General features: G+C 37.2%; 2 protein-coding genes across 2 annotated transcripts in view; both read left to right on the forward strand.

The window, feature by feature from the left end:
* The window catches only part of LOC140166792 (ornithine decarboxylase-like), a 142,365-nt gene that overhangs the window by 12,775 nt on the left and 107,971 nt on the right, over positions 1-21,619 (forward strand). Inside the window, exons 2-7 of the mRNA XM_072190283.1 lie at positions 50-153; positions 5,157-5,253; positions 6,434-6,510; positions 7,334-7,509; positions 8,157-8,291; positions 8,585-8,759. Coding sequence (XP_072046384.1) covers positions 50-153; positions 5,157-5,253; positions 6,434-6,510; positions 7,334-7,509; positions 8,157-8,291; positions 8,585-8,759 — 764 coding nt within the window. The remainder of the gene's footprint in view (positions 1-49; positions 154-5,156; positions 5,254-6,433; positions 6,511-7,333; positions 7,510-8,156; positions 8,292-8,584; positions 8,760-21,619) is intronic.
* LOC140165517 (probable ornithine decarboxylase) lies at positions 9,387-15,152 on the forward strand. The gene is made up of 6 exons (XM_072188805.1): positions 9,387-9,396; positions 9,601-9,786; positions 10,213-10,319; positions 11,630-11,753; positions 13,414-13,504; positions 14,420-15,152. The coding sequence occupies exons 1-6, from the start codon at positions 9,387-9,389 to the stop codon at positions 14,616-14,618; spliced, it is 717 nt and encodes a 238-aa protein (XP_072044906.1). The 3' UTR covers positions 14,619-15,152.

Here is a 21,619-nt window from a genome sequence, read left to right on the forward strand (position 1 = left end):
CCGCCCATATGTCGAATTTATAATATCGTTCTATCTGTTCTAATTATAGCTAAAGTGGAACTTGGCTCGAGATGGAAGGAAGGATTGTATGGCAGAGGACTTGGTAAAAGAGCATTTATCAAGCAGAAGATAGAGGAGCAGAAGAAGCGTGAGGTATTGTAGTAGCTGGTGTAAACATGAAAAACAGACTTTTTCTGTAAAAAGCACACATACCTTACTCACTCGAACGCCCCTATCACAAACAATGATAAATCCATGTCGTGTTCTAAATACACGATCGAGCTTGGAGAGTGAGGGCACTTATACATAACTTTAGAGGGGTGTGTTTCGTTTTGCCCCGGGTTCCATTTTGCGCCGGGTTCTCCTACATTTTGATTTGTGGTATTACCTAGGGAGCAAGCCATTTGAAGCGACATGGCGTGTTATAAAAGGTTGGCCTATATCATTTTAGTAGGTGTTTTCTATGGGTCAAAGGCAACAACTTCTGGGTGACCAACTCAAATAAATTAATCCTCTACAGAGGGTCCCAGCATGGGGTCAAAGGTTTATACATGGGGTCAAATTTCAAATTTGCTTGAATCTTGTTTTAAACTCTACCAAAGCATTATTTTTGTCATAAGGATTCAGAAAAAGTATAGTTTGTCCTACCTGTGATGTATGGTTCTTGAGTTATAAGCAAGAAGGTCAAAGGTCAAATTTTGACCTCAACAGTGGTCAATATCGTAAAAATGCTCCGCTTTTAACCAAAAATGTTTCCTCTTGCAAAACCATTTATATTTAAAGAAGTTTGCACCATCTAGGATGTTTTGTTACATAGGTTACATAGCAAAATATGTCAAGGTCAACAGAGGTCATCAGGAAATTGACCTCTCACCACATTACCTAGGTAACGAAACAAGTGGTTTCTAAAGAGGAACAATTTGACACATCTTTGGTTTAAATCGGAGCATATGACCCTTGACCTTTTGATTATAACTCAAGAACCATACATCACAGGTAGGTCAAACTATACTTTTTCTGAATCCTTATGACCAGAGAAATACTTTGGTGGGGTTGAAAACAAGATTCGAACAATTTTGAAATTTGACCCCATGTAACCTTTGACCCCATGCTGGGGACCCCCTGTAGAGGATTTATTTAGTTTTCCACCCTGAAGTTATTGCCCATGACCCATAGAAAACACCTATATATGCCAACCTTTTATAACTCAACATGTCACTTGCTACCAAAATATGGGATTTGGCTCCCCCAAGTATATGACTATGCTGACAGGACTCGGAGGGAAAGTAAAATGTGCCCTCCCCACGGCTCGAAATACCGGGACCAAATTGAACAAAATGTGTTATTTGCATCTACCACTTGACAAGCCATTTTGTAATTCGTCCACCAAAGGGAGACCGATAATATTTGCATAGTTCTTTTGGAGTGAGGTAGGGGAGACCATGAACAATTTTGCCCGCCTTTGACATTTCGCTCCTGCTGATTTTCAATATACCCGTTTTACTAAAATAATATCTTCAAAATTCTACATTCTACTTATTATTTTGGCTTTATATTCTAGCATAATGTATTAAAAATTCGCATAAAGTTTATTTCTCTTGCATATTAATTTGGAAATCTTTCTCACTTTGAGATCTTGCCCTGTACATACAGGGTGTCCCAGAAAAAATACCGAGTGAATAAAATTGAACTGAAGTCGCGAAATAGACATCAAAATCAAATAATTTAAAATGTAGCGCATAGCCTATTTTATTGTGCATCACATACAAAAAGTTTATGAACGATGACATAATGCGCGCATCAATGCAGTTCATTCCAAGTTTGATCAACAGGAGCTTTTCGCCAGCCCATAGGGCTGGTACCTAATTCTGAGATGGGATTTGTGTACACTAAAGATTAGCTAAGATTATAGCCTTCTTCTATTGGTATGAATTATTTTTTTTACTTCTCGTGGTGGAAATGTTTTTGATGTCTGCTAATTCGATTTGCAAGGAAAAGAAGGTATGTTTTGCCGTTTCAACGAACGAAAACGATTGAGTATTGCCAAAGTTATGTTTGAATTAATTATGACTTAAAAAGTTATCATATGTAAGGCCTATACACATATAAACATAAACTTGTTCAGCAATCAGCATATCAAAAAAATGACATGGTCAACAATTAGCGGGGAATGATCACTGGAACAAGGTCATGCATATCAGTGGACTACTGAGCATAGCATGTTTGGTTGCCTGTGAGTGCATAATTGATGTTGATAACAGATCTAATAATGTTGTAGAATCAAAATCTTCATTATATGGACCACATTGAAGTCAAAGTAATTATCTATCCTATCCTGTATCGTTTTATGGATAAAATTGACTCAAAATGTTATTGATGATATTATTGCTATCTTTAACATTAGTTTTGTCTTTTCAACGGGAAAAATCCGATGGAAAATTAAGTTTTTAGGGGTTAGCTATAATATTGAACAATATATCCCATATTTTGGCATGCACTTATAGAAAATAAATAAATTATTGTCGTACTTTATAAATTATAAATACTGTAAAATGACACATAACTAAAGTGAGGCCACTTTCTTTTCTTTTTTATTTGATTCATAAAATTACATTCAACAAAATGATTGAAGACTGAGAAAACACACAATGCAGACTATTACAGAATGGAGTAGGTAAGATGCCATGTCCATAGCTTTGCAGGAGTTTCGGACTAACAATCAACACATTCAAAAAATACAGTTTAAAAGTGAAGATTGTAGTGAATGATCAGTCCTTTTATCATGTGCTTGCCACTATCTACTTTATAGTAAACTATAGGCCCCCTACATTGCGAAATAATATAAAATCATTTTAAAATAAAATGCATGTAAGTTGAGTTTACATAGCGAATTAACTAACAACTGCAGTGTATTTCTTGATTTTAATAATAAGCATGGGTAAAAAACAGTAAAGACAAAAATACAGAACAATTTGGAGTAATGAATTAAAGAGTTGACAGGAGTTATAGGAGTTAATGCTTTTTGCTGTTTCAGTGTGCATGTTCTCAGCATTGATGGTTTGGTGAACTGTCATGTAACATGGATGTAAGCGTGATCCTAAAAATGCCTTTCACGGTGACCCAAACTATTTACAAGACCTCTTCTGCATTGAGGCTGGCCTTCCCTTTTAAAGGGAATTTTTATTTTATACTCGTTCACTGCTTCCTAAAGTTTGTGTATCTCATTAAATTTAGCCCACATTATCTGTTTTATAATCCGACGGTGTTGTTATGTTATTCATGCTATCACTGAAGATGAATGACAGTTTGTCCGAGAAAACTTATATTTTAATTTTTCAAAGAACATTTGAGCCAAGAATGACAATGATCAAGTGCTTACAGCTTTACGTGTGATTTTTGATACCATGCAACATTAATGTTTAAGTTTTAAAAGATTTAAACTTTGCATTACAATTTCTTGGAAATATTCCAAAACATTAATGTGTGTGAGAATTTTTAAGCCAACTGGAATTCTTTATGCAATTATTCTTTATGCAACATTTTATATCAACATTAACAATGATTAACAAAACAAGATATTATACAAGTACCAAGCACTATCTTATACATGCAAGCTTTCATTTTCATTATCGTGCAGGTTTTCAAATTTGAAAAACACATAATTAAATGTTTTGCAAGAAACAGATTGTTTAAAAAGAACCAAAAAGGATTTCACAGAACAAAATATGAAGCCCATTGACCCGGAACTACTACATTGCGCATTGTGTTGAATGCTCTTTCTTTCAAACTTGGAATGAAGTGAATTGACGCATGCGTTATGTAATCGCTCATTTCTTCGCAATCAGTCAACCGATTCCAGTAAAATTGGCGTATATGACGCAGAATAAGATGGGCTACACACTGATGTTTAGGTTTTTGGATTCTGAGGTCTATTTCTCGACTTACGCTCGAATTCATTCACCCTGTAATTTTTTTCTGAGACACCCTGTATTAATAAAACAAAAGAAAACAGCATCAAAAAGGCAAGTTAAAATTCCTGTTAAAAATTAGATTTCTTCCAAACTTGCTATGACAAATTATAGTGTTAACAGTCAAAACACTCTACCTTTTATGGTCCATCATGATTGAACTTCATGTGAACCATTAAACTTCATACACACAACTATGTATACTGCAGACTTTTAAGAATAATAGTAATATCGACAAAATGACTGTAATGTATAGTCTACATGTATGTGTACCAAAGCATACAATTTGTTTGGAATTTAATGAACCATACATTTTAAAACTTTCCCTCTTGCATGACTTCTTCAGTTCTTGACACATTTTAGTGCAGCATAGCCGTTAAACCAGGTCAGTGGCTCCACAGTGTTTTATTTTAAGACATTTTTCCAAACTTTTAAAACTAAACTAATGAATGCAGAAATTAATATTGTTTTAATATAACTGATATACTCAAAGTATAATCCCATTCCAGAAAAATACAGCACTAATTTTTTAAATATTATCCTGTTTTGCTAAATCCTAAATCCTAATCCTTTAATTAGTCCTAACTGTCAATGAAAGTAAAATTTTAACATTGGTCAATTTTTGGAAATAAGGGCCAAAAACATGCATTTTTAGGGCGTTTTTCGACCTGTTTCGTATTCTGTGACAAGCCCAAAGACTTGAACAAAGACTAATTTCAAGTTATGCATTCTCATTTTTGGAAAACACATTTTCCAATCTTTTTCATAACCAAATAAAACAAAAACATATAATATTAAAATTATGAGCTAATTCTTACCCTATACTCAAGATTTTGAATGCTTAGACTTGTGCCAAGTCTTACAATTGGACCATTTTCCCTCAAATTGCAAAAATATTAAATTTTGACTTTTATTGCCAGTTAGAACTAACTAAAGGAATGAAGTTTAGCTAGGCCTATGTTTCATTTGGCAAAACAGGATAATATTTTTTTATTACAAAAAAATTAGTGCTGTATTTTTCTGGAATAGGGAGTTGTGACGTATGTACTCATGCATATGTCAAGATAATCGCACTTTACCATGGAGTTACTGCATTTAGCTCTTGAGCCTATGCATTAACATTGACTAATGCATTGCACAGTGCACACAGTTCATTATCCTTATCACAATGTTTAATTGTACATTTAGGACCAGGACGACAGTTTCATGTTATTTGATCTTGGAGACGTTTTCAAGAAATGGCGGAAATGGAAGAAGGCTATGCCAAGAGTTACACCATTTTATGGTTAGTACATAGTCAATAATGGTGGAAAATAAAATAACTGCAATAATTGCGCCTGACATGCCTGAGGTGACGAAAACAAAAAAACCTAATGCAGTGTTTTGATTGTATTGAAGTGGGTTGATTTTGACTGATCTTTTTTGGGAAAAATGAAAGTTTGCAACAATTTTCTGGTGGTCCCAAACCACATTCAATATAGAACCATACCAATGAATTCATCTTATTTCAAGAATTCAGAAAAATCATAGTTTGACCTATCTACGACATACCGTTCTTGAGTTATAAGCAAATAAGGTCAAAGCCTGGGAGGGGAGTGGTCAGTTTCGTGGTTACATTTGTGTTGAATGACAGTTAAAATCTACTTTGCCAATATTAATATACTTTATACCTGCTTACCAAATAATGGCGGAAAATAGAATAACTGAAATAATTGCGCCTGACATGCCTGAGGTGACGAAAAACAAAACCCCACAGTGTTTTGATTGTATTGAAGTGGATTGATTCTGACTGAACTTTTTTGGGAAAAAGTTTGCAACATTTCATCGTTTTCACTAGTCCGACTAGCGTCTTCAGCATATGGTGATGCTGTGATGATATATTGTCTACAATCGGGATATTCCTCACTGATGACGTCATGTGATTGACAGTATGACGTCATAAATCAAGACTAAATCGTGTCCAAGGACTTGAAATATTTGGGATAACCTGCTGATGCCCGGGAGGGGGCGGCGCTACATCGTAACATCCTTATGACAATTCTGTCAATCATATGACGTCATCACTGAGAGATATCCGATTGTAGACAAGATATCAACACAGCATCACCATCTGCTGAAGACGGTAGTCAGACTAGTGAAAACGTTCCAGGTGAGCGAAAAATAGTGTAGTGTTGAAGTTAAAACTTGAATTCATTTTATCTACCACTACGTATGAATATCCACTCGTACACATTCAATATGTTCCAAAATTAGGAACCATACCAATAAATTCCTCTCATTTCAAGATATCAGAAAAAGCATAGTTTGAACTATCTACGACAATAACGAGATACCGTTTTTGAGTTATAGGCAAATAAGGTCAAAGCCTGGGAGAGGAGTGGTCAGTTTCGTATTGCATTTGTGTTGAATGACAGTTAAAATCTACTTGAATTCATTTTATCTTTTTGTCTGATTCAATATTACAGCGGTGAAATGTAACCCGGATGAATCTGTTCTACGTTTGCTGTCTGCGTTGAACTGTGGCTTCGACTGCGCTAGCAAGGTACAAAATAACAATATGGCAGCACACAAGTGCCAGACTTATTATTTGTTGTTTAAGCCGAGCACAACTTTTTTCCTGTGTATAAATATAAATTTTGACTTTAAAATTATACAGCTGCCAGTGGCGTATAATTGAAGACAGAATTAAAAAGACTATGTTGCGTCTGATGTCAGGGCAAAGGCGCGGCGTGATTGGTTGATGACCTGCGCAGTACGGCATTTTTGGTCTGGTTGACAGGACGTCATACGCAAACTAGTCTTTTTAATTCCGTATTCAATGATAGCCAGGATTTTCCAGGGAAGGGAGTCAAAGGGGAAGGGACTTTCAAGAGGGGGAGGGGCAAGAGTAATCCAACATTGCACTAAATGGGCAAAAAGTGCCTAAAATAAAATATCACGGCGGCGAGCATCACGCAGGTAGAGGAGACGAGGCAGATTCCTCTTGCTCAAAGGAGCGTGTCGCAGTAGGGGCCCATAATAATTGAAGACCTGAGCGCAAGACGACTGTAAGTCCACTTGGCCCCTCAACATGTATACACTCAAGTTGCGTATAGTTTCGCATAATTAGGTAATGTTTTATACATGTTCAGGGGCCAAAACAAATCTTTCACAACCTTTCATGATGTTTTCACCCTGGAACATGTATTAAACATTATAAAACCCGAAGAAACTATACGTAACTTTAGTGTATATATGTTGAGGAGCCAAGTGGACTTACGGTCTTCTTGCGCTAAGGTCTTCATTTGTTAACAGGTTAATAAGTGTAAGCCCCAGAGTGCAAATTCATTATAATCAGGAATTTCTTTATCATTATTATTATGAAGGGTGAGTTAAAGTTGCTACGAGAAACCATCGGCGTACATCCTGAACGCATCATTAATGCTAACACATGGAAACAATGCTCACATCTCGAATATGCCAGGGATCATGGCGTCAAAATGATGACGTTCGACTGCGAGGAGGAATTGGACAAAGTCAAGAAGATCCACCCTGAAGCTGAGTAGGTTCAGTTGTCCTGGCCAGTTGCACAAGTTGTTTTTGGTTATGTTATGAATTTTGACGTCGTATGATTGTAAACCTTTTGGCAGCATCGTGTGTACATCGACAGTCTTGCTGTCAAACATTATTCATTATACTTTAATGTTAGACTTTTGATTATATTAGTCATCATGCATATGAACAGTTGCACCAATGATCTTTCATGTAATGATGGTACGTGTTCACCATACACAGTCACACACTGAGGGCAAAGGTCATGGTATGTCAACTTGTAAAATGAGCTGATTGAAAAGAATGGTGTCACAAGACCAGTTCTTTAATATTGCAAACAAACGTAGGTCATAGCATCCGCATCCACTATCGACATCATGGTATACAAGTCTAAAAGATCATTTGAGGTCAACTTATACAAATTTTACCAGAATGAAATGAATGAGGATGAAAAAATGGTCCACATAATTAGCCATTCAAATCTAACTGCATGCAGCAGCAATTTGGTCACAGGTGCACTATTATAAGAACCTTAATGTAATGGTGGTTCTCACTATATCCATGTAATCCCAAGACCTATTTAAGGCACCGTTCCCATTACCTATATATTAAGCAGATATTAAACATTGTCTCCTTTATTCTTCCCCCTTTTTTCAGACTAGTTCTGCGGCTTTCTATCTATGATCCAACCGCAGATTTTCCTTTTGGAATAAAGTTTGGTGTCAAACTTGAAAACGCGCCGTATCTTCTTAAGAAGGCAAAGAAATTAGGACTGAACATCGTTGGAGTCAGGTAAAGTACATTGATATTAAATAAACATCTTAAACAATAAGTGACTCCGGCATTACAAATTCGTAAAGCATTGTGGGCGCTTTTGACAGGTTTGGTACACGTTGAACTCTGACTTTTTTGGGGAAATTATATTGTATGCACAAAAAATTACCCAATATGTCAGAGTTCAACGTGTCTCGAAACTGTCCCACAATGCATTTCTAATTTTAACGCCAATTTGGCTTTACTCATAATCATGTACATCATGTCTGAGTTGCATCAAGCATCGTGACCACATTTTTTACTTCTTGTAGTTTCCACATCGGCAGTGGAGGTCGTAACCCACCAATTTTCATACAAGCCATCGGCGACGCTAAGACGGTTTTTGACGAGGGTGCCAAATACGGTTTTAAAATGGACCTTCTGGACATCGGCGGTGGGTTTCCTGGGAAGAAGAACATGGCGCCAGATGACATTGCATTTGAAGAGGTACATTTGTTTCCGTATTTGTTTTTATAATTCAGACAATTACGAGTCCAATGAAGTGGTAGACCACCATGAAGCCAAAAGGGCTCACATTGCACTCAGTCAGTGGCGTAGCTAGTGGGGGGGGGGCAGGGGGCCGGTGCCCCCCGCTCGTCATGGCCGTCGGTTCATGTAAGGCCGTCGGTAGACGGAAGGCGTTGGTAAAAAAAAATGGGTTAACAATAGACATTTTTTACCCAATCACTTGAAAGTTTGTAAAAAAATGATGAAAATTGTGAATTATACATATAAAAATTAAGTGTTTTCCGCCCATTATCATTTTTTTCTCTTTTTTTTTTTGCTCTTCACTTTTTCAAACCATGCAAAAACAAATTGGGTCAACAAATCACAACTTCCGTCGGCAAAAAATATTTCCGTCGGTACATTTACAAGTTGTGCCACTCCGGTTCAAAAATCCTGGCTACGCCACTGCACTCAGTCATCAGTGGTCATGTCAGTTGTATAATATCATGCTGGCTTCAAGTTGCATCATTAGAAATGTGACAAAAAACATTTTAAACACGTTCAGAATTTGTTAAAACATAAAAAAGGACAATATAAAATCATTGGGTTAGAAACATGAAAATTTACATGGCCAAATGTATGTCGGACTCTTTTTGCAATTTTGCAATCCGTAATTGTTATGTATGGCACTGAGAAGCGACGAATGGCTTTCCCGGTTGGTACACACTATATTTTTGATTTGAACAATACAATTCCAGCAGATTGTTTTGGACTTGAAAAATAGCTTGGAAGGTTATTTACAAACAATAACACTTACGATACAATAATATTTTGTGTACAGTTTGCCAAGGCCGTCAACGAAAAAGGACTTGCGAAGCACTTTCAGACGAGAGATCTGTTAACGTTATCGCTGAACCAGGACGTTTCTTCAACGAGTCTGCTGGCACCTTGGTCGTCAATATTTACGGAAAGCGCAGGAAGACTCATCCAGCTGATGAAGCAGGGGATGACAAACCTGGTTTGGAAGGTACACACACACACACACCCCAACCCCCCACACTCTACTCCACAGACGCCCCACACACATCCATAAGCTAGCCCTACTAATAGGGCATTTTGACCGTTATGACTGTGGCAATCCCAAAGAACTGCTAAAACCCATTGACCGCCTGGAGCGGTCTGGGCTTTGCAGTTCTTTGTTTAAAAAGGGCCATATTGTAGGGCTAGTCTGACCTCTCTAGTTCACTACGCTCTTTTAACAGTCCCCTTTCCCTTCTTGCCCACCCTTTGCTTTACGCATTAGGTTTTTGCTGAACCATGAAATGATATCAGCTTATATTGTGTATAATACTTACTGACTAACCGTGTTGGTTTGAAATGGACATATCTTAAAATTCCATGAAGGTATGACCCCTTAGTTTCCTGATATCAATATATTTATGGTGTCTTACAGGGCGCAAAATCAAAGGATATGACTATTTCGTCAACAACGGCATCTTCTCATCCTTTGGGCGAAATTTAATTGATTACGGTGACGTACCTCCGGCTCCAGTAGATGAGGTAGGTGTCTAAAATTCTCTTTCATTCATAATGATGTCTTAAATCGCTTACTGATTATTAAAAGCTTGCTGTCGCTGTGTCATAATCCTTGAAAGCCGACGTAATTTTCACCCAATAAAGGTAATGAGTGGATGGGTGTTCAGTCAGGAGGATGATACTGCACAGGGTTAAATGTCGAGACCCAGGTCACAGTTCGAGAAGAGATAGTATACCAGACCACCGACGGCCATTTGCGGAAGCAAAAAGCCATGCCAGTAACATGCACCATAGTCTGGATATTCAGGAAGATGATTAATATCCCTGTATATATTATGCTTCATCAGTTACTTGGTATGACCGATTTACTATAAATTAGTTCTTATACCATGTTTAAGAACTAATAAGCTCTAATACCAAGTGACCAAATCTTTATAAACATCCGGATGTGCCTACTAAGCGTGCCGGGAAATATACTAATCTATGTCAATTCAGGTCATAGAGATGATATACCACTTGTTTGAATTGTGACCTTTTTCAGTCGCAATTCCCGGATATAGTATATGTTCAGCGATTCGGGTGTTAAGCTGACGGGCTGTCTCACCGACATAAGCTTGCTTATTGAAAACACATTTTACCGGTTTACTCAGTAATAACTCCAAGTACATTTAACATCGATCTGTAGAAAAAAAAGGTGTATTCGAATGCTATGGTTTGTGATGATTTTTAGTGAGTGACTTATTTTTATACGATCAGAAACCTATACATCAATGTTTATGTGATGCATAATCTTTCTTGCAGATTCGGTGAGTTGTTTGACAAAATCGTCCAATTTGTATTTCGGGCATATGGCCACTGTATAGTAATACAGTTATGGACAACGATTTGGAATATTTTTCACCTTCTTGGCAGGACCTTACGATGCTTACTGAAAACATATTTTACCGGTTTACTCAGTAATAACTCCTAAAATCGATCTGGGGAAAGAAGGGTGTATTCGGATGCTATGGTATGCTAAGGCAAATACCTTAACCAGTTTGCCACGCTGCCCTAGTATTGAAGCATACCCTAAATAGGATGCTAAAATCACGAAATGCCCCGTTCAGAACACTTTGTATATAAACCTATTTGGATATTTTGTTCACCTGTTTATTGTCAAACAAAATAAATGTCATCAACTATACACCATGGTCAAAATTGATGTCAGAAAATAAGTGTCATTGATTTACATGATTTAACATGTTTTTTCACTCCCGACGGGCTAATTAATGATTTGGTTGGTTGTGTTTGGTTTATGTTTTCATGCTAATAATCTGTTTTGGCATTTTTGGCAGAAAATGTTGAAGAAACCAAAGTTGACAACCACTGTATACGGAAGCACGTGTGCGGAAATGGACTACTGCAATGAGGAGTGCGAGCTGCCTGAACTCAACATTGGAGACTGGCTCTTCTATGAAGGTAGGCTATATTATGGCCTGATGCAAATGTTCTGTAACTCAACTAGCTTATTTTAAGGTTGGTCTTAAATCTGGAATTATGGAAACTTTTTGGCCTCACAACTACTTACTTGTTGGTCTAAAAAAGTATATAAAATTATATATATTTAAAACAGACTTGTGAGGTCAAATTTCGACAAAAATGCTCAGTTTTGGAAAACGGGGTTTTTTACCCGATTGATTGGGAACGTAACATGAATTTTGACCAACTTTGAGAAATTTTTATATCTAGTCATTTAAAATTATTTTTTTTACTCAAGAATTATTTTGTTACATTTCCCGAACACAATTGGATCCAAAACTGTTTTTTGTTATTTTCTACAAAACTGATCATATTTGCCCAGATTTGACCCCACAGATCAGTGGATTCGTCAATTCCCTGTCATTCTAAATAATTATGTTAACTTTTATATACTTCAGATCTACAATTTACCCGGGCAATTAAGTAGTTTATATGAGGCTCAAAAGTTTTCATAAATCCAGGGTTAAGACTGCTCTTAAAAGCAGGATGTACCAATTTCATCACATGATGTTTCGACTTCCTGGGTCGAATGATCTTCACATCTATGGAGTTTTAAGCTGGTATTTCAGTCCATTTTGATACTAGAGCCACAGATGTGCATTGCGCTATTTCAGAAAATAAGAGCACATCCTTAAAGAGGAGTAAATTCTCATTAAACATTAAAAAAATGTATGGATTCCCAGGTTTGCTTACTGAAAACGATTGGAAGTCTAGTGCCAATGTTACCGGAAAAAGCTTGGAAGTGGGCCCTGGGAAAAATATTGGGTTTCCATTAAAAACCAAACCAAAAGTTTTGATGGAGAAAAAATGGGAATGAGACTATTGATCATGTTGATAGGGCCATCCTCCTCTAAAAACATTTGTAAAAACAATTTTAGTTATGTATGAATATACCCAGTGGCGTAGCTAGGGGCTGTGGCGCCCAGGCCTAGGGATACGTAATGCCCCCCCCCCCCATTCTTGAAACAATTGCGCGCGAAAATTTGAACAATTATGCCCTACCACTAACTAATGTTTGTTACAATGAAGATGAATTTTAGTCTTTAATTGATCTATAAGATTATTTTGTCCTGAATGCGCTCCCAGGGCACGTGCCCTCCCTTGCCCCACCCCCTCGCTACGCCACTGAATATACCGTATGTGAAATGTGAATGTTTATTTCCCGGATATCAGTTCATATTAGGACGAACTTTAAGGTGGTACTATACCCCCTGATAAATGTTGTGACTAATTTTCTCACAAAATAACTACACGCTGATAACAAAAGTTTTGTATGTTTTAGGGGCAAGGGATTCAATTACTTCACTGAAATTTCAGTGATTCAAGACAATTTGTTCATTATATAATTATTATGTTAAGAAATGAGGTACATTCTCGCTGTACCTCTTTTCTTATCATAAATGTGTGACTCCTGGTCCAGATCTGCTTATTTCTAGACTTGGTTCTTAATGGTGTACCCGATGCAATGATGCATATAAGAGTGATATAACCATGATAATACGGTGAATGACATCAGTGTTGTTGCTAAACTCTTACATGATCCCAGGTTTGTCTATCGTTATTAAATTTTAACGATTATCCTTATTTTTTTATTCTATAGATATTGGAGCGTATCATTGCATAAATGAAGGGTCATTCAATGGATTCCAACCACCAGTCAAATTCAACTATGCTTTGCCTCAAAAGCTCTTGTAAGTTTCTGATTATTCTAATCACGATTTGCTTAACTTTAATATAGGTAAAAACAATAATCATGAATGAAAACTACCTGCCGATTGGCCAATATGAATATTGTGTCCAATTTTGAACCAATCAAGAAAGGTATTAATTAGATCATCTGCAAATGCAAGTTTGACCATAAATAGTTTGAAGCCTTGTCATTATTGACAGTTGAAATGAGCATTTGAACTTATCAACCAATCAGAAATACGGTTAGATGATAAGTAGTGTTCAGGGGGTTAAGTTGAATTACGATGCATGTATCTCATTAAAGATTTTTATTTGATTTCTCAAATAATCAGAGGATGATTTAAGGAAGCCCCATCATGCACTGCAAACGTGTTATCACCAGAGTTTCAACTGCCACTTTACTTTTCAAATCCCATTGAATTCTGTGCAAAAGACGTTGTTTAAGAATTGTGCGTGTGTCATTATTAGTTGGTCGATTTCAGATCTGAAGTGATGTATGCATGAAGGATAATTCACACCTTCTGTAGGTAACATAAAATGTGAAATCGACCAGCATTGTGAATGCGTTTTTATTGTAAATATATCAGTCCAAATTCAAATTTAACCATGGCCGTCAATGCAAATGTGCGAGCAGTCATGTCATGTTCACTCACACAGCTGTGCTAACCGCAAGTCAACACAGTGGCGTGGTGGGAAGTGCTTAAATCATCCTCTGTCAAATAATGGTGATTGTGTCGAATGATAACTGTTTTCACACTTGAATTTAAATTATGAACTTATCAGAGCATTCATTGAGCAGCTAGACGACGATGAGAGACCTATCCTTCGTTGAATTTTTATTTTATTTTCCAAATAATAGTGATTATGGCGAATAAACGTTTTCATACTTGCATTTATATATATTATGAATTTATTAGATCATTCGTCGAGCAGCTAGACGATGAAGAGACCCATCCAGAGGGGAAGCCATGGCAAGCCAGAGGCGCAACAATACTAGGAGCAATACGAGGGGCAATACGGAACAGAATGACAGGAGGAATGCAATGCGCGAGGAAACCATTTGTCTGCCGAGCTCCCGACGACGATAATGACGACTTTAGCCTCAATGATGATTAGTGTATCAATTAATATGTGGTCGTTATGATCATGTTGATTCTGCAGCTAAAGAAAATTTTAAAGATATATTTTTAAGAATAAAACTGTTGGATAGCTTTGCAGTGTCACATAAAATCACTCCGGAAGGTTTTGTTAAAATAGAGACAAAATATTGTTAAAATAGAGACAAAATATTAAATGTTGTTTATTTATAATTATGTATGTAAAGAGGTGTTGACGACCGGCCAGCGTGCAGTCAACTGACCCAACAAGGGTGAGGCAAGTCCTTTAATATTACAATGTCCAGTCGTCAATGCGCCGACTCATAATGGTTAGGATAATGACGTCATGGAGCTTCCATCCGATATAATAGAATCAGGCAGGGAGCTCCATCATAGTATTGATACGAAATACAGAGTCACTGTAGTTTCTCAGTTTAACGGCTAAAATTGGAAAAGTATGGTTCCTGCCATCTCACTCGCCATTTTTGATATACATGATATAAATGCATATATGGCATTTCGCAAATTTAGCCGTTCATATTTTATTCAAATAAAAATTGTTTTGAAACGGTATCAAATAGTTTTTATCAATATGATTAGTATAAAATTATACTCAAGGGATGCAGAAGATTTTAGCTAGTACAGAAGGGAATAAGACCGAAAGATTTTAACTTGACATTGTAACAGCATCGGATGTTTAATATAATATATAAACGAGAAGGGGTATAGTATGCAAACCTTTTGGTTAAAGTTAAATTAATTTACTAATTACTAATAAATTGATAAACTTGGTTATTCCGCATTTTATAGACCTAATTAAGTGTAAGAGAAAAAATAGAGCGTGTGAAATGCAACTTGGGTGTAATGGGTGTTATTCATTCGTGTAAAATATTTCATTTCTGAGGTTTTTGTAGCGGTAATTGGTTGCTAGTTATGAGAATATTAATAAAGAGTTTTTGCACTTTTATTCCAATTGTTTTAGCCGTTGTCACATTTTTGTTCAATTTAGCCGTCATTTCGTCTGATTTACTCATTGTTATCATCATCATCATCATCATCATCATCATCATCATCATCATCATCATCATCATCGTCGTCGTTGTCGTCGTCACTTGGTTTCCTATTATTCTGCCTAAGCTCTTGACTGACATGATTATTGATATCTTTGTTTCTACCCTTTGTTAGAAACTTAAAATATATAGCAAGGAAAGTCTGTTTTCATTTCAGTTTGTTATATGATAAAAGAAGAAAATCACTTGGTTTGAAGCTACCTGATCTAAGTATACAAAAGAAATGTTTAAATTTGGCAGTGCAATGTTCATATTGGTCCATAAGGACCAAAGGAGGCATTTTTGAAAATTGAAATACTATAATTATTACATTATACATATATACAATAGGCTATCATTTACTGAAACACCAAAGGTCGAGCATACTTGGTTGAAGAGTTATGAAGTTTTTTGATGTCTATTTTCTATATGTATTTTATTGGTTTTTTACTCTATATTTATCTCAGTTTCACATTTGCCGCCTTTGGCCCCCCATGGACCAGATCGTGTCACATATGACTCCCACGCAGGTTCGGAGGTCACAATAATTATTGGGTACAAATTTTAAAATGCTTGCAGCATGTTAGTGAGGGAGCAAGATGAAAACCCGTGAACATTTTCTGCTGAAAGTAAGCCACCTATCTACATACCTTTAGAGGACCATAAAGAACAGGAAAAAACATGTTGCCAAAAATCTAGTCCTGAAGGGAGGTGTTTTAGCGCTCTTTTTCAAAATGGCCGCCAAAAATACCAAACATGACCAAAAAGTTTGTGATGAAAGCACACCAAATGTCTCGATAATATATACGGAGTCTCGTCCGAACAATAACAACATTTTTTGACACTTTGGCAAATCCAATATGGCTTTATATATGCTTAAAATTCTAAATGGTGGCCAAAATGACCTTAATTACAAAATAATCTTAATTACTTGAAAGGTATTTTCAAGCCAATAGTTGTGAGCTTTGACGTTGAAGTCTAGTTACTAGTTTGTGGACATGAAGAAGTCATTTAAATAGTTTCCAAAATCCAAAATGGCTACTTTAAGTTCCAAAATTCAAAATGGTGGCCAAAATGGTGAATGTGAGAGACAATTACTTGAAAGGTATTGTCAGGCCGATCGTGGTGAAGCTGGTGTCTAGGTACATGTAATATGCATGTGGACTTGACAAAGTCATTTTTAGATATAATAGACCAAATTCAAAATGCCTGTCCTATGCTTGATTTTCAAAATGAACAGATAATAATCTTTCCCATCCTTGGGTCATTGGTCCATACTGCTACCATAATTCGACCAATGACAATGGTGAGCGTCAGGTCAACACTTGTCAGGAGTACAATTTCAGACCGGCCCAGATGAGATTCCCCGATTTCCCCAACCCAGGAACCGTCTCTGGACTTGGACCCATCCAGCTGGATCAACCCATGCACAGTTAGATCACATTCTAATAAACAGCAAATGGATAAATTCTCTCCGTAACTGTCGAGCATACAACTCAGTAGAAGTGGACTCCGATCATCGTATTATCCGTCTAGCTGCCAGTCTGCGAACAAGCAAAGGAAAACCCTGCAAGAGACCAAAATTCAACTGGATGAAGTTGCAAGATCCTGATACAAAGGAGGAATTTCAGCTGGAGCTATCGAGCAGATTCCAGGTCTTAAGCATGGATGATGCCACACCCATCTCTGATAGGTATGAGACCTTTGAAAAAGCGGTTCGTGAAGTAGTTGAGAAAGTTATTGGAAAGCAAGAGCCACGCGGACTGCCAAGTTGGGTATCATGCAGATTCAACCATCAGACAGAATATATGACTGCAAACTGTAACGCCCAACCAGCACTTGAAGTCTATGGTAGTACCATCAACCATGTTACAGACTTCAAGTACATGGGTTCCAAGATGGGCTCTAGTGATGGAGACCTAAAAAGAAGAAAAGCACTAGCCTGGGCAGCTTTCTGGAAACTGGAACGCCTTTGGAGAGGCCCATCCCTGCCAATCGTAACAAAAATCAAGCTCTTTGAGACAACTTGTGTTACTGTCTTTCTGTACGAGTGTGAGTCATGGGTAATCACCAAGGACATGGAAAACAAGATCAATGCCCTTGCAACATCTTGCTACAGAGTCATGTTAAGGGACCGTTCACAAACACTTGTAAGGGGGGCCTGGTACAAAACAATTTAATCGCGAAAAATTTTCGGCCCCCCCCCCTTTACAGACCAACAATTTCAGGGTCCCCCTTTTTGACATGAGAATTATGGGTCAACCCCATAGAAAAGCATTTGAAATTAATTTTTCTAGGACAATTTGTGGTTATTTTTTTCAGGTCCCCCCCCTTAGGAGGGTCAACAATTTTCAGCCCCCCTTTTGCATCAGGTCCCCCTAACAAGTGTTTTTGAACGGTCCCTAAACATCAAGCATGTGGATCGGATTCCAAATGAAACCATCTACAATCTGACCAACACGACTCCACTGGTTGATAATTAGTGGTCTGTGCATGTGGGAAGTTTCCTCAAGCAAACGCCCCGGGCAAACGCTTGTTCTCGAGTTGCTTCGAGTCATGCTGCATTAGAAAAATTTGGAGGACCCGTATGTGGTGAATTGACTACGTAATAATCACACACTCACGGGTATATGCCACCTGCACGTATCAAATCCTTTCGAAACTTGCTGAACAAAATGTATTTAGGCCAAAATATCATAATTAATATTGATTTGAATTTGTTATCTTCATATTTCATGCAAAAAATTAAAAACTTAAAAACCAATTCACGTACCGATTTAATTTAAAACAATCATTTTGACTGTTTTGTAGTGAATCAAGGCCCGATAATGTCATTGCTACCATTTATGCTACAGTTCATTCATAAAAATATCAAACTCACTCGATAGTATCGACCATAAGGTTTATTCCAGCCAAATTTGGACACCATCCGGATATTTTCCATTCATGTATTTCATTACATTTCTGCTATAATGCCCATATTTGGTAAACAGTCCAATGGTGCTCATTACATAAATTTACAGCTATCTTCTCTTTAGATGTTAACTGAGGTATGTAGATTGTGGCCTTCAGCACGTAAAAATCCTTTTCTATCGCATTATGTATACATGATAATTATGTCATGTCCAATTGTATTGGCTTCATCTGCCATTGGAATAGGTAGTTCCAAACTATTTAAACTATAGCTGGGTTTGGGGAAGGACACTGAATGGACCATAGTAAAGTGAGACATGGCAGCCCCGGTGGGTTCAGTTTGTATTTTAAAGGTAGGACGTATGACCGTTCCAGGATTTGAAAATGACCCCTATTTCACGGGGAATCGAGGACATTTGCAGCAATTTTACCCCCTATTTTGCGCGAAATCAAGGAAAATTTGCCCCCAAATACCTCCCCTATTTTTATCATTTTGAGGACGCATTTTCATTTCACCCCCTTATCACCAGGAATCAAGGACATTTTTCCGAAATAAATACCCCTATTTTTACCATTTCAAGGACGCTTTTGAATTTCCCCCCTATTTCACGGGGAAATGAGGACAATAACGAAAACTGTAGCAGTAAAACGCGGACGAAAGTCCTAGAAATACACCCTATTTTTCATTTCAAGGACAATTTTGCTCCAAAACACCCCTAATTTGGACAATCGCGAACAATTTTGTCCTCGAAAATTCCGCGGACATTTCTTGAAAAGTACCCCTAATTGGAACCATCATGCGTACACATTGTCAGTGAAGACTGAACCCACCGGGATGGCAGCTCACCTTAGAACTAAATTTAACCCTACCAGAAACACAACACATGGTCTAAACGCACTGTTCTCGAGCAGTTTAAGGAACAAGTCCAGCCGGCACATAACTGACAAGGTGCTTTTGAGAGACCAGTATTCAACCTTAACCTATCAAAGCCATGAAGCACCTCCTATGCTCTTTATGCAGTATTCAGCATGGCGCACCGTGGTGCACCGCTGACTGTACGCTCTATGACATTACAGTAGCAGTTTTGTTTTTGTTTAATGGAAATGACTTAATACTTACAGTACTGAAAAGAACACAACTGGTATAGGCTGGAACAAAATGTCACTACTTGGGCTACCCTTGTTAAAAACATGATTTTTCGTCTTGGATTTGGTTATGTATGGATAACACAAGGTGTGGAAATTTTTATGTGTACAATTTCAAGACGATTGTGTGATATTGCGTCCCAAGAATGGTTTGCTGATGTGTGTAATACTCCCAAGTTAAGAACATATAGAAATTTTAAAACATTGTTGACACCAGAAAAATATTTGCTTGAAATGTGTGATTATCGTTGTCGTAAGTCTCTTTCTAGACTTAGATGTTCAAATCACATGTTGAAGGTCGAAATAGAAGGGAAAATATTGATTATTACGATCGTATTTGCTCACTTTGTAACACCGCAAGCATTGAAAATGAGTATCATTTTATTATGTCATGTCCGTTTTTTGTAGATATAAGATCTGATACGGTCTATAAATGCACCAAATGAAGCAAAATTTATTTCACTAATGAGCACCGAAAATGCTCATGATTTACAATGTTTATCTAAATATGATTTTTATACAATGAAAATTAGATATTCGATCTAATTAAATTATGTTATTGATGTTTTGTTTGTATTATGTACTAAATATATTGTATTGTGGGCCTGTGGCCTTGAATTACATGATAATAAATGAACTAAACGAAACTAAAGGAACATACTGGCCGTTGAACCCGATGGTTCCTCCGCCCTAAAGCTGCTGAGCTAGGGAGTCAGAGGGCGCTAGCCACATTCCCTCACTCTGGTAGAATACTCCAGATGGTATCGTACCATTCCATTTAGAAAACCCAACCAAATGTATTTCTTACCTATGTCCTGTGTATTGAAATGATTTCTATATATAATATATATTCGATGGATTGTAGAACAGTCTGATATACATGAAGGATAATGACCATGTGTTTTGAGGTGGGCCCATGTTCGTTACATTTCGCGTTTGTTCCCAAATTGCACCGTTTTTTGTTCAGGTAAATGTATTATACTTTAGGGTAAATACGCCTATTCTCGGTCACTTAAGAAACAACCCGCTCTATTTCTTGTGTAAATAATTATAAAAGTTAGCTATATGGGAACGTGTATTCCCCACAACATCCGGTTTAACATACCCTGCATGACATCTTCCATTGAACTTGTATTGGAAGTACAAGGTCAAAAGGTCAAAGTTGACGACAACGCCTATTCTCGGTCACTAAACTCCTATTCTCGGTCACCGTATAGTTTTTCTATACCTATTCTCGGTCATTCTCTTTGGAAGCCTGGTTGATCGGTATGATGCGGTTTTGATAACTTAAACGCATAATAAAAATACGCGTGCAGTATTCTCAGATATATTGACAAGGAGCGATCCTTTCAAAACGGTTTTTTGGCAAACATTTTCGTACCATCCGATCGGGGTCCGAGGTGGTCCTATTTTGTGGGAGCGCACAGCGGAATGCGGTGGTACGCCCGACTAGTCCAGGAGCAAGATCACACAGGGCCCTAAATAAGGAGTTCGTACACCCCCACTACATACAAGGTTTGACACCATAGGTAGTTTGTATGGACCCTGTAGATCACTGCTAGGTAGGCAGTGGTCTCAAATTGTGGTAACACTTTTTTACAGGTCCTTTTATATATGGACGTATAATCACATAAAATCACAAAAAATAGGGCAAAATTAAGGGGTAGGGGAGATATAAGTCCCCATAACTCAACTTTTACTTATAATAATGAATTTATTTTGGTATGACTATGTAGCTAATTGATTGTTCTAACTTTCTAGTATTATTTGAAAGCAAACCTAGGTTTCATTAGATCATGATTGGAAGTGGCCAGTCCATACACTAGTGGAAAATCAGATTTTTCACAACAATGCGTAGGGTGTGTGTTTTTATGGCACTGGCTTCAAATTTTACTATTGTGCCAATTTCTAT

This window comes from Amphiura filiformis, chromosome 12 (assembly GCF_039555335.1).
Source record: "Amphiura filiformis chromosome 12, Afil_fr2py, whole genome shotgun sequence".
In the NCBI taxonomy this organism is placed as follows: domain Eukaryota; kingdom Metazoa; phylum Echinodermata; class Ophiuroidea; order Amphilepidida; family Amphiuridae; genus Amphiura; species Amphiura filiformis.